At 42.9% G+C, this 13,703-nt stretch overlaps 1 protein-coding gene across 1 annotated transcript; it reads left to right on the top strand.

The window, feature by feature from the left end:
• The first annotated feature begins 5,150 nt into the window (after positions 1 to 5,150).
• GID8 (GID complex subunit 8 homolog) lies at positions 5,151 to 13,196 on the top strand. The gene is made up of 5 exons (XM_054081781.1): positions 5,151 to 5,278; positions 6,354 to 6,483; positions 7,642 to 7,838; positions 8,339 to 8,536; positions 9,358 to 13,196. The coding sequence occupies exons 2-5, from the start codon at positions 6,366 to 6,368 to the stop codon at positions 9,529 to 9,531; spliced, it is 687 nt and encodes a 228-aa protein (XP_053937756.1). The 5' UTR covers positions 5,151 to 5,278; positions 6,354 to 6,365; the 3' UTR covers positions 9,532 to 13,196.
• Positions 13,197 to 13,703: the final 507 nt, after the last annotated feature.

The raw sequence follows: 13,703 nt of genomic DNA, 5'->3' as shown, positions 1-13,703 counted from the left end.
GCGGTTCCTGAAGCAGTTGCTGCGGAGTCCCTGTTCCCTATAGGCTCACACTTGATAGGAAAAGACCTTTGAGATCGATTTCGAGCGTACCCGTGCCCACTCCTGACCCATTCCCAAGCGCCTCATCCGCCCATCTTTGAATCCCTTCCAGGGATGGGGACTCCAAAGCCTCCCCGCGAGCCTCTGCCAGGGCTGAGAACCCTTTCAGTGAAGAAACTTCTCCTAATTTCCAATCTAAACCTGCCTTCGTGCAACTTCAGGCCATTCCCTCTCGTCCTGTCGCTTGAGAGACCGACAACCACCTCACCACAACCTCGTTTCAGTCACTTCCAGACAGTGATGAGGTCTGTCCTGAGCCTCCTTTTCTCCAGGTTAAACAACCCCAGGTCCCTCAGTTGCCTCTCATAACGCTTGTTCTCCGGCCCCTTCACCAGCTCTGTTCCCTTCTCTGCATGCACTGAAGCCCCTCAATGTGTTTCTTGTACCCACAGAACAAAAACTGATCACAGTATCCAAGATGCAGAAAAAGGGAGGCAAACCACCCTGGTCATCTCAGGCCATCCTCTGCAGGACAGCTCTGTGGGATCAACAACGCTGCTTCTGGTTTTCTTTACCAAAAATAGGGTGTAATGTTTTTACAAGGGCATGTAGTGACAGGATGAGGGCCTTAAATTGGAGGAGGAAAGATTTAGATTAGATATTAGGAAGAAATTCTTCACTATGGGGGGGGGGGGGGGGGGGGGCGGGCCTGGGACAGTTTGCCCAGAGTCGTGGTGGCTACCCCATCCCTGGAGGGGTTCAAGGCCAGGTTGGATGGGGCTTTGAGCCCCTGATCCAGTGGGAGGTGTCCCTCCCCATGGCAGGGGGTGGGACTGGATGGGTTTTAAGGTCACAGAATCACTAAGTTGGAAAAGACCTCCTGGATCATCGAGTCCAAACATTCCTATCAAACACTAAACCCTTCCAACCCAACCCGTTGTATGATTATATGATCTTACCTCATAGTAACTGCAGTTTTATTCATTATTCAGGAGGCTGCAAGTGCCAAAGCCAAACTGCACTGTAGCAGTGCTAAATACATTTTTGCTTACAGTGGCTTCTCTCACAGGAGAGGTATGGCTGTGTCACAGGATTCACATGGCAGAAGAGCTCCTCTGCTTCACTTCAGCAATGCTCCCCACCTGTGCTTATTCCACTGTAGTTTTGGATTGTTTTTTTTTCTGTTCTACTCCATCTGGTTTAGAAAAATCAAACACTAATTGCTGCTGTAATGCTTTCCCCTGGGTCCAGGTTACAGAGCACTGTGGAAGCATCCACTGCATCAGCACATCTACTGCATGGAGGCTTCTCTGTTAACACTCCTTAGAAATGGCTAGGCTACTCTAAAAACTCCAGATCCAAGCTGCTATAAATAGAGTTAACTCCTTTTTCACGTTTTGTTCCTACTGCTAGCATTTTTTGGCATTGGCGACCAGTGCACCTACATCTCAAAGTCACTGAAGGCCCCCAGGTTTACAGGGGGATCCGTGGGGCAATGCAAACACTCCTGGACACCTGCAAAGCCTTTCTGGCAGTTGGAAGTGTGATGTTTGTATCTTTGATTCACCCTGATCCACACATTCTTCCTCATGGATTGATAAAATTGATTTCAATTGGATTCCAGTGCAGCGTTTTCCAAGATAGATTAAGGAATGAAAACATGAGGAAACAAACATATTAACATTAATTCTATAGTATTACAGGATTCTATCATAATTTGATTACATCTTTTAGAACTCTACAGTCCAGAGCACACTATACACGAGAGTTCTGGGAGTAAAAGCTCAGGTTAATGTTGGTAAAAGCTGCAACTATTTTTTTGCCTGATAGCACAGTCAGCCTCCTTCTCAACCTGTAAAAACTGAGCAGTACAAATACTTACTTCACAGGGGAACACCAAGAGGTAAAAAACCCCAACAGATTCCTGTACAAAAGTACAAGACACCATTATTAAAGGCAAGCAGAAGTTTAATTTGTGTTTGTAGCTAAAGAGCTACAATAAATGAAAAGCACGTGGAGAGGAAATACCTTATTATTTGGTAGATCAAGCTGCACTGTGATTTATGCCCTGGGAAGAGCTAATTAATTACATGTTAATGGATAAATTTAGCATCTGGGGAGTGCTTAAACCCAGGAATTATGCACCAAGGGAAAGGGAACATGCAAAACAAGGAGTTGCACACTAACAGTGAACAAGGGTTGCCTGCAACAGGGATCTAGCAGTGAAACAGGTATTAAATCCCTCTTACAGTCATTTGGTAAGTGGCTTATACCATCTCAACACGAGACTGATTCACTCTGCACACCCAGTGAACACTGTGTAAAGCACATGACACCTTCAACCCACAAAAACCCGCCTCTGTGTGAAAGCTGGAATCCTAGTACTTCCCTCTGTCAACTGAACACCTCTGTCACCTTCACTTAAACCTCAGCACCTCAGTTCTTTCCCTGCCTTGTTCCCTTCCCTATATTTTTTTGTTAGAGCCTAGTTTCCCTTAATCTTCCTACTCCCTTCTTATTTGTGTGAGGTTTCACAAAGAAAAGTCATAAAAGTTTAATATTTCCAAGTCCTTGAGTATTCCAGGCTATGAAGCAGAGGGAAGATAAGTGCTCCTTTTCACTAAGGGCAGCTGCAAGTATTCTATTATATGTGGGATGATTAAACATTTATTAAGTGAGATACAAGTTAAAAAGAGGGGAATACAGAGGGTCACTAAGCAGCTTTTCGTCAGGAAAGAATTAGTATAAAATAAGTGTCATTTATTACTCAAGAGACAGCTCAATCAAGAATCATTAAGGTTGGAAAAGACATCCAAGACCATCCAGTCCAACACCAACATATCTGTGAAATATACAGAGTTTTCATTACACACAGAACATTTGTGGGGGAAAAAAAGGCCTGTATCAAGACAAAGGAACGATAGTTTTACAAGATATTTTTATACTTTGATTGTATCTCATTGGACTAACACTGCCATCAAAAAAAAAAGTGTCACTATTTACTATTATTTAACCAAATAAAATCAATTCATGTATTAGGAAGTTGCTTTGGTTTCAAGCTCAGTAAGAAAATGCTTCAGTAGTAACACTCAAAGTGTGTTTGTTGCAACTAAGATGGTTACAAAAGCTCTTCTCTCAAATGAAAGCTGGGTTTCTGGGAATCTGACCATCCCAGCAACATCAAAAAGCTGGGAAGAGGAGGAAAAGAAAAATAAAAAAAAAAAAAAAAAGAGGAGAATGCAGCTGGCCATGATATAATTTGGAAAACTTAACAGTTTCCTAGCCCTTAGATACATCTATTTAAAACTGAACCTGCAGTTGTATATTCTTTCCTAAGCTATGGCAAATACTTGTTGTGCTATAGCGTCTCTGCTAGGCAGCCTTGTTTCAGTGGGATGTCCCTGCCTCTGGCAGGGGGTTGGAACTGGATGATCTTTAGGGTCCCTTCCAACCCTAACTATTCTATGCTTCTATGATTCTGCACAGAAAGATTACAAGTGTCTTTTTTGTTAACATTATAGCCGCCACCCCAAAATATCTTAAAATAAAAACAACCCAAATTATTTTCCTGACAAGCAAAACTGCAACTCAGGAGCTGGTTTTAGCTCATTTTTACTTGTTTATTTTTTTAGCTCAGGGACAGTAAAGCAGTAGAGGGGAATTTCTGTTGCAGTTTGTTGAACACCCCAACCTGTGAAAAATCAGGTGTCACCACCACAGTCAAGCACATTGCCACACAGCAGCTCACACATCTTCACCTGACTTATTTAACACATTAGTCTAATTATGAGAAAGCAGTTACACCTACTCATTACCTGCAAACAGCAGCCGTGGTGTGAATCATGCTCTGGGGGCTCTTCTCTGCTCAGAATGCTCTTCTCTCTGCAGAGAAGTTGGGGAAACCCTCCCAGAGCAAGGCAGCTCGCTCTTCTCTCCCTTTTTATGGGAGCCTCCCCAAAAACTCCCACCTTTTAGGGAGGAGCTGGCCTGGACAACTAAACCAAAGGGAGATTTAGTTAAAAAATGGCCTCTACTTTGTATTTTCCAATGGGTCAGATTCATTGCGATCAGTTTTTAAAGCCTGAGGAAGAGCAATCCAATCAGCAGGGGTACTAATGGTGTGAGAAACACTTATTCACTGGTAAAATATTGAAAAGGACAAAGTCATCAAAGCAAAGGCAATAATACTTTTATTTTACAATTCAGCACTGAATTGGATGCCCTTCTGAAAAAAAGGCATACCTTCTTACAAAAGCAGTAGATAGATACACTAGTTTTAGACAAAGAACTGTGTAAGTTCTCAAAGAATGTTTATTTTTTTAGGTTATCCAACCATGTCTGGAGAATTCGTTCAGGTTATCTCCTGATCCAAGACAGCTACATCTTATAAGGCAATTAAGCACGTCAATAAATTCTTGCAACTCTAAGAAAGTGTTTATTCTTTCAGGTTATTTATCTGTGTCTGGAGACTGTCTGCATATTATCTCGATACAAGACAGATTTCTATTACAAGCTAATCCGACATAGAAACCAGCTGCAGCAAAACTTATCAATTAATTATCACAATGGCTAACAACTAATGGGACCAGGCACGGGTGGGACTGGACACCAGTGGAACTGGACACCAGTGAGACCGGACGCCAGTGGGACTGGGCACATGCAGGACTGGACACCAGTGGAACCGGACACCAGTGGGAACAGACACCAGTAGGACGTCACACGCGGGACTGGACACCAGTGGGACTGCGCATGAGTGGGACTGGACACGGGTGGGACTGGGCACCAGTGAGACTGGGCACAGGTGAAACTGGATACCAGTGGGACAGGCAATAGTTGAGACTGGGCACCAGTGGGACTGGGACTGTGGGTGGGCGGGACTGGACACCAGTGGGACTGGGCACGAGTGGGACCGGGCGCCAGTGGGACTGCACATGGGCAGGACTAGGCACGACTGGGACTAGACACAGGTGGAACCGCGCACATCCTCCCGCCGCGCTGTCCCAGACCCTACACCACCACAGCCCGCAGCGCCCCCTCCGCCTCCCGTCTCTATGGTCGCGCCTCCGCACCGCAGGGCTCACGCCCGCGTACTCTCTGTCCCACCGAGCCGTCTCGCTGGTCGCGCTGATCGCGCCGCTCTCGCCGCGCCGATTGGCCGCTGCCGCAGCTCTCGCGAGACCCGCGCGTGCGGCCGGCGGAGGCGGCGGAGGCGCCCGCGTTGGTGCGTGGAGCCGGCGCGGTAAGATGGCGCCGCCGGGGCCCTGCCCTGCCCCCCACCCCCCTACCCCCAGCGCCGGGGCCTGTGGCGAGCGGCGACCGGGCGGCTCGGTGTCCGCGGGGGGACGGCCCGGCCGCCTGGTGCGAGCCCTGCGGCTCCGCCTGGCTGCGAGCGGCCTGAGCGCGAGGCCCGGCGCCTCGCGGCCCCGGCGGATCCTACTCCCCCGGGCGGTGGCGGCGGCTGGAGGGAGGGAGGGAAAACGTATGGCGAGAGCGGGGCTGGTCATGTCTGTGCCAGAGAGGGGGCCGTGCCTGGTGCTGGCGGCGCTTCGGCCCCCTCCCGCGGTGCCTTGATCGCGGCTTGAAGGTGGAAAATGGTTAAAAACCGGGTTAAACATTAGCGCGCTTTGCTTCCAGATCTGGAAAGATCTGCCGAGAAAAATACAAAGAGTTATCTTAGAGTTGACAGGAGGACTTTGGCGGGCAGCGAAGCTGAGGTAGTGCGGATCTTTAGGGGTAGTTTGGATAACGTATGGGTTTTGTTGCTGTCCGGTGAAAACTTTAAAGCAAATATTGTTTACCCAGGCCGTGCTTTAAAGGTTTGTTACAGCTTTTCTGCGTAGATGTCAAACTCTTTGAGTCGCTTGTTTCACGCTGTGATGTGACCTCTGTAACTTGTAAACATGGGGTGGATTGAAGAGCGAGAACGAGAAGGTGGTATTTAGCTTTTGTATTCTGACGATCAATGAAAGTAGCTTTGAGACCGGAGAACTGTTGCGAACCAGGTTGGATGGGACCTCGGGCAGCCTGATCCAGTGGGAGGTGTCCCTGCCCATCGCAGGGGTTGGAACTGGATGATCCTTAAGGTCCTTTCTAACCCAAACTGTTCTGTGATTCTGTGATTCTATGAAACATGCAGGAACAAGATGAAGAAAATGTAAATTTGTTTGAGATAAAAGTATTTCTTTTGGACTGTTAATTTAAAAGATCCCATAAAAAAGGTTTTCTATAAAGATGGTAGCAACACGGTGCTGATACAAGTTAAAACTTATTTCTTCTTGAACCACGTTAAATGTGATGCTTTTCTTTTCTTGTAGTGAGAGTCCAGGATGAGTTATGCAGAAAAACCTGATGAAATTACGAAAGATGAATGGATGGAAAAACTTAATAACTTGCATATCCAGAGAGCAGACATGAACCGCCTTATCATGAACTACCTTGTTACAGGTAAACAACGAGTAGTAATGCTAAGAGGATCTTAAATGCGTGACACTTATTTTGCCAAGACAGCCGGTTTGGGCTAGATGGAGTGAAACGAAGGACTTTGAGGAGTTTGTGATTGCTGTTGGCTTCCCTTAGCAATGGACAACTGCTCTTGTGCTCTCTTTCTTGTTTCAGCAGAACCTGAGTAAGATTCAGGAACCAACTGAGCAGTTATCATGCAGTGGAAGTGATATTTATTAACTCTTCTGTTAAAAGATATAGAAAATAAAGCGTTTTCTGAAATGCTGTTAATGAGCATGACCCGCTTCTCTACGATGTCCTTTTTTGTGCAGATCAAACAGAGTTCAAGATATGTTGCAGTTGTTAGATAGCTTTCTGAAAGCTGCTAGCTACAATGATTGGCAGCAAGTTTTAACTGGGTGGAAAGATAATCTCTCAAACATTGCTTGTCAGAATGGTTTGAAACCAAAAATATTAACTCCTTCAGCAGACAGCTGAACTTTATAGTTAGAACAACCAAAACCCCTTGGAAGTTGTCCCTAGCAATTATGGTGCATGCCATCACAGTACGCTGTGCAGGGGTGGAGGCGTTTGCATCTGATCTACACCCCTGTTTACACTGGCGTGGAGGTGAAGCCTCTGGAGTGAAGGAAGAGCGTGTTAGTCGCGTAAATCATGGAAGCATGACTTAGGATTTAACATAGCTGTTGCAACTTTAAAAGAAAAATAGTATGAGAAAGCAAAATTAATCTTCTCTTTCTTCTCAGTAAAACTGCTGGGTCTGTGTAAACAGATTTGGGGGCAGAAGGGAGAAGTCAAACCCAGCAAGATTTTGAAAATGTGATTTTGAAAATCCCATTTTGGAATAAGTGCACTGCTCTGTTTAAGCATAAAACAAGCTTTCAGGTTAAGAGATATTGGATTACAAGTCGCATGCATCCTTAGAGAATGAAGGTGCTTGAGCTAAGAATGAATTAAGCCTGTGCTCTTAGAATCTTGTTGGATAAATGCCTATTTAAATAGATAAAATTTTTCAGGAGTTCAGACTTAATCTTTAAACCCCTAAAATGTCAAGCAGTGCTCAAATCTTTTTATTTAAGCTGTTTTTCCTTTGAAGTGTTTCATGGCGTATATTTTATAGGTAAAATGTTTCTGTTTCAGAGGGCTTTAAAGAAGCAGCAGAGAAATTTCGGATGGAGTCTGGAATTGAACCCAGTGTTGATTTAGAGACTCTCGATGAAAGAATAAAAATTCGAGAAATGATATTGAAAGGACAGATTCAAGAAGCCATTGCATTAATAAACAGCCTCCATCCAGAATTGTTAGATACCAACAGATACCTTTACTTTCATTTGCAGGTAAGGACAGGTGGCAAACTTTATTGTTGTTTAAGAGGTTGCTGAGAGAATCAGAAAGTGGTGCAGATTTTATGAATGTTCGGAGGTTTGCGTTTGAACATGGATGCGATTTCAGGTGTTGGTTCTTGGCATTGTTTTGCAGCAACGAGAAACTTTGTGGTGTGGTGCAGGAACCATCCTGTACAATTAATAATGTGAAAACTTGTAACAGCAGCAGTGTGTGTGACTTACCAACTTCCGATAACTGTTAGTCCGAATTTCTAGTAGATCCTTTAGTAACAGATCTTGTCCAAACTTGTTACTTGAAACCTTTTCCAGTAGGTTTTGCAGACAAGTCTGCTGCTCCTTGTCTCACACATTGAGAAGAACTGACCTCAAACTGTCAAATTATGGATTAGTGTTTGTCTCAGATTACACACTAATGCCTGAAGATTACAGTCCTGAAATACCGAAGATTTGTTAATTTGTTTAGCTAATATTGCTCTGTCTTTCGTTTGTAGCAGCAGCATTTGATTGAACTGATTCGGCAGCGTGAGACAGAAGCAGCTCTGGAATTTGCTCAGACCCAATTAGCAGAACAAGGCGAGGAGAGCAGGGAATGCCTGACAGAAATGGAGCGTACGCTGGCTTTGCTTGCCTTTGATAATCCCGAAGAATCACCGTTCGGAGACTTGCTGAACATGATGCAGCGACAGAAGGTAGTCCTTTCTCAAAAGGAAATTGATGTCTTTTGTTTGTATGTGGTGAAAATGATGGCTGAATGTTTTTTAAATGTTCATGAAAAAATGTATACAGTGGTATCCAAAAGAACAGAAGTATCCCGAACATAAGAAGGGTATGGAGCTGTTGGAATGAGTCCAGAGGAGGCCATGATAGATGACCCAAGGGCTGGAGCACCTCTGATATGAGGACAGGCTGAGAGAGTTGGGGTTGTTCAGCCTGGAGAAGAGAAGGCTCTGAGGAGAACTTAGAGCAGCTTCCAGTACTGAAAGGGGCTCTAGGAAAGCTGGGGAGGGACTTTTTATAAGGGGCTGCAGTGATAGGATGAAGGGAAATGGCTTTAAATTGAAAGGGGGAAGATTTAGATTAGACCTTGGGAAGAATTTCTTCATGATGAGGGTGGTGAGGCCTTGGCCCAGGTTGCCCAGGGAAGCTGTGGCTGCCCCATCCCTGGAGGTGTTCAAGGCCAGGTTGGATGGGGCCTTGAGCAACCTGGTCCAGTGGGAGGTGCCCCTCCCCATGGCAGGGGGATTGGAACTGAGTGGCCTTTAAGATCCCTTCCAACCCCAGCTATTCTGTGATTCTGTGATTTCTTAAGCAAGGTTCTAAAAAATGGAATTAAATGTTCAACTGCTTGGCTCTGTTTATTGTTTTCTCCAGGCTCATGGTCTGTGAAGCTTTGTCCTGACCATTTTCTGAGGAATTGGCACACTAGGCGTGATTTTTTTCAATGTCAGTGTGACATTAGCCATGTTAATCATAGGAAGACTATTACTGAACTCTAGTATTTCTTTTCCAGGTATGGAGTGAGGTTAATCAAGCTGTTCTAGACTATGAAAATCGTGAATCAACACCCAAGTTGGCAAAATTACTGAAATTACTACTGTGGGCTCAGAATGAGCTGGACCAGAAGAAAGTGAAATATCCCAAAATGACAGACCTCAGCAAGGGGACGATTGAAGAACCTAAGTAAAATGTGTGCAGATGGACATCAAACAATCTTAGTACTGCACAGTATACATTTATATCAGTCTGTGACTGAAATATTTTTACTACAGTACAGCACTCAATTCAGATTTTTCAATGAACATCTAATTTGAAGGGAGAAAAGTCCCTTTTAAATGCTGCAAAAACTGCATTGAAAGGCGCTGTATCTCTTTGAAAGTCTGACTTAGGCTATGCACTATAATACATTTTTAAAAAAATCAATTAAACAGGACAGGAAAGATAGCATTTTTAAAAGTACAGAACTCAAGCTTTCTAATTGGCTACTGATGCCTAGTTTAGTGGCCAGTGAGTTAACATGGAGTTATATTGGCAACTATTCAGTTAAGTTTAACTGTCTCCTGTTTGAAATGTGTATATAGAACAGTGAATATTTTCTACCTTTAAGTTATAGCCGGATATACATTCCCCTTAAAAGTAAATGGTCAAGTTTTCATCTATAAACTTTGCAGTAAGGTCAACCTTTTGCTTAGGAAATAGTGTACAAACTTGTAAATCTTAATTTAAGGACTTTGGTTTTTTTTCCTTGTTTCTGACTTTTTGGTGCTTTATATGGTGAGAGCTATGTTCATAATGGATCAGTGACCCATCTTTTCAGGACGAGTATTGTTGGAAATAGGTTGTTTTTCCTTAATTTTCACGAATGACCAAAACGGCCCCCAAAGGCATTTGAGGATTTTTATTAACAGAGGCCTTTCCCCTCTATGCTTAATTTGCAGCTGTAGACACTGCAGTGATTCCAGTGGGCTGCTAAAGTTTTGGAGGCTGCTGGATGTTTGGAAGCTGGGAGATAATACTTGTGTTAGGGAATTAAGTGTGGGGGAGAGGTGCTTGTTGAAGCCTCTGATGCATCACTTTGTGCAGGATCTGCCTTTGTGCTTGCTGAATCGTAGTTTTAGAGCTACTTGGGCTCTTTTTCTGCCTTGAGCTTAGCAGAGCAGGGCTGTCTAACCCCAGAAACTTCCGTTCCCTCAATTCTTCCATACCTTTCTGAAGAGATGCAGTTCATCTTCACCTGTATTTGTTTAATGACTGTCCTCACTCCAGTTAGGATTGTAGTTCTAATGTTTTACATGTGAAGTCCAGACTTTCAAGTCAACAAATTGTAATCTTCTGGGTATGGGATGTTCTGGTCGACCTGATTTTGCAGCATTGTGCACTGGTGTGAATCCAGTGGTAGTGGGCACTAATCTTGCCAAATTGATCTGTAGATTTTTAGGTCTGTATATCATGTTATTACAGACCCGCTGATCAAAGACCGAGCCGATAGGTGAAATAGCTTAACATCATGAGACACTGGCAGTTGTCACACCAGTCCCATACTGTACATAATCTAGTCTTGTAAGGTAAATATTACCCTGTAGAATGAAACTTAGTTTTCACTTAATTTTACTGGAATACTTACGCATTAAACTGTATAAAGCTTTGCAGATACACCTGACTTACGGGAACTAACAAAACCTGTTACTGATTGCATTACTGTGAACACCGTTTACTTGTGTAGCTATTTTTTGTGGGGGAAACCATTGTTTGTTAAGCAGCTATTAGGGATGCAGCGCGCCAAGGTTAAGCTAAATAATGGATATAACAAAATGATTTGTTCCCATGTGTTACTGATTGTTCTGTTTTCCACTTTGAGGCATTTGTGGTATGGAAGTTTTAAAGTTTATGCATCACAAAAGCTATCAGTATCCCCGCGACTACAACAGCGGCTTTCCTTCACCAGGCTGGTTATTCTAACACCAAACTTTTAACAGTTGTGGGAGTTTTGGTTTGGGATTTTTTTGGTTGATTTTTTTGTTTTGTGTTGTTTTTTTTTTTTTCCAGTCGGTTGATGTCTGAAAACCATGTATAACTTTTAGTTTGTGAGAAACTGTATGGTTAATATAACTTTGTTTAATAACAAACTGCAGAAACAAAACTGGAATAGCTCTATTTCTTCATATGTAACTGTTCAGCTTTTCCTCTGGTTTTACACTTGTGTTGTTAAATCTCATCTAAAGCTTCTCCCAGATGAAGTGCAAAGTGGTGCGGTTTTGTGGCACGACTGGCATTTTTCTCCATGAGAAATGCTGTATTTACAGTCCTGGTTGAGAAGTTCACTCTACTTCTAGAACGCTACATTAATTTCCTGTAGTATTTGGGCAGAGATTCAGCATAGATTACTTGAATTTTCACTAGCTTGTTTGGTTTTTTTTCCATTAAAAAATAAACATGTTTTTTAAGGGGTTTAATATAAAATTAGTATAGAACTATTTCACTTTGTTTTTATGAACATGCCACATTGATAAGCAGCTTTAATCTGTAAAGTTTTTGGTAACTGCAAGAAAATATTCGAAAGCTATGCATTTTAGAGAAAGCATAAAGGTAGTGATAATGGTACTTCTAAGGATCTTTATATTAGTGTATATAAAATAGTTTGCATATACAAATATAATATATAATCTGTTTGAAATATTGAATGGTAGGGGCTGTGAAACATAATTTATGGAAATATTGTGCACAGTAAACAGACCTCTTAGTATACGAATGAACTTTTGTCATATGCATGAGAAATGTCTTATTTGGTGACTACTAATGAATGGGATTTTGTTAACCCATTTTTGTTAGATAACCACTTTAACAAATATTATTAAATGCCACTTTGATCAGTTTGCTTTAGTGTAAAAGAAATCCATATTTTGTTCTACTTAATTTAGAACAATATGAAAATAACTTTTGTAAGAAGATCTGTTCCAAACTCAGCGGTGGCAAACAAATCTGGTGATTAAACATGGTACACTACACTCATTCCTCCCCCAGCTGTTCCTTTGTTGATAGCAAATAAGCATTTTTTCATTAATACTATGGACACGAAGAAGTTGAGTTGTAAAATATCCTGTCTTATATGCCTCTGCAGAAAGGCTGTGTATCAGGTGTGTTTTGATTAGGCGACAAATCTCTCCCCTTCTCCAAAACCTGTCACCTCCCTCATAACTGTTGTCTCCACTGTTACCATGTCTCTCTTCTGCCTGTCAAGTCTAAGCTAAACAGTAGTTGCTTCTGTTGTACAACGGAGTCGTTTGGTAAGGGTGGGGAATCACGGGGTTTCCATGAAGATGGGGCACTGGTAGAATCTTCTGAGAAATACTTAACCCAACTGTTTTAATTTTATGTAGCTGGAAAAGCAGTGGCTGCTGTGCAGAAACAGGCAGCAGAATTTTAAGTAAAGCCTTTCCTCTTGAGACTTTTGAAGGGGCAAACATCCAGTTTGAATCCAGATGAAGTACCTTTCTCTCTCTCTGAGATTATTTCATCAAAATGCTTTCAGCTCCTTCCACCTGCATTTAAAGGAAAATTGAAATTAATTAATTACATAGCATTTAAGGTGTGTGAAGTTACCTGGAAAGAATTCTATCTCCTCTCCACTCCTTGTACATATGGGGAAGCCATGACATTATCCTAGGATGATTTTATTGTTTTTAATTTGTAAGATTTACGCTTTGTATGCTGGAGTATACGCTTAAAAGCATTACTTAAAAAAAAATCCTTGACTAGTAGATGAGTGTTGCTCGCCTTATTTCAAACCACTTTCTGTCCAAGTTTGTTACAAAGCTTATTAAATTGAGTTGGAGCGTGATCCCTGTGTGTCTTATCTTCACGGGTAATGGGGCCTCCTGCTGTCAACAGCAGCGGAAAGCATCCTCGAGACGGTTACTTCAAAGAATGTAAAAGGATATAGAGTTGTTCTGCCCTAAATCTTCCTTTAGGCTACAGAGAAGGGTTCTGCCCTGCACTGCCGATCTCTTCCATCCAGAAGCAATGTCACCGGTCAGCGATTGTTTCTGCTCTAATGTTCTTAATGAAAAGGGATGAATAGGGTTGATAGCTGTTGCGTGAGCAAGTGCCCCCAGCCCTGCTGGTTTGCTTCATGTGCTCAGCTGTGCAGAGACAAAACGCAGAGCTTGTGAATAGCATCCTCAAAAAGGATTTGTATTTCTCGATGGACAACTCTAGGTGCTAAAAACTGGTTTTATTGTTTTCGTCTCCCCTCCTACCTTCATATGATTACATCAAGGACAAGAGTGGTCAAAGTACCAGTGGGCTGCAGGTTGGTACGATCAGGCATCTCGGAAGCAGGAAGCCCCATGCATTCTCTGA

This window comes from Cuculus canorus, chromosome 16, assembly GCF_017976375.1.
Source record: "Cuculus canorus isolate bCucCan1 chromosome 16, bCucCan1.pri, whole genome shotgun sequence".
Classification (NCBI taxonomy): Eukaryota; Metazoa; Chordata; class Aves; order Cuculiformes; family Cuculidae; genus Cuculus; species Cuculus canorus.
The sequence above is the reverse complement of the archived record's forward strand: the minus strand, read 5'-3'. Positions and strand labels throughout refer to the sequence as shown.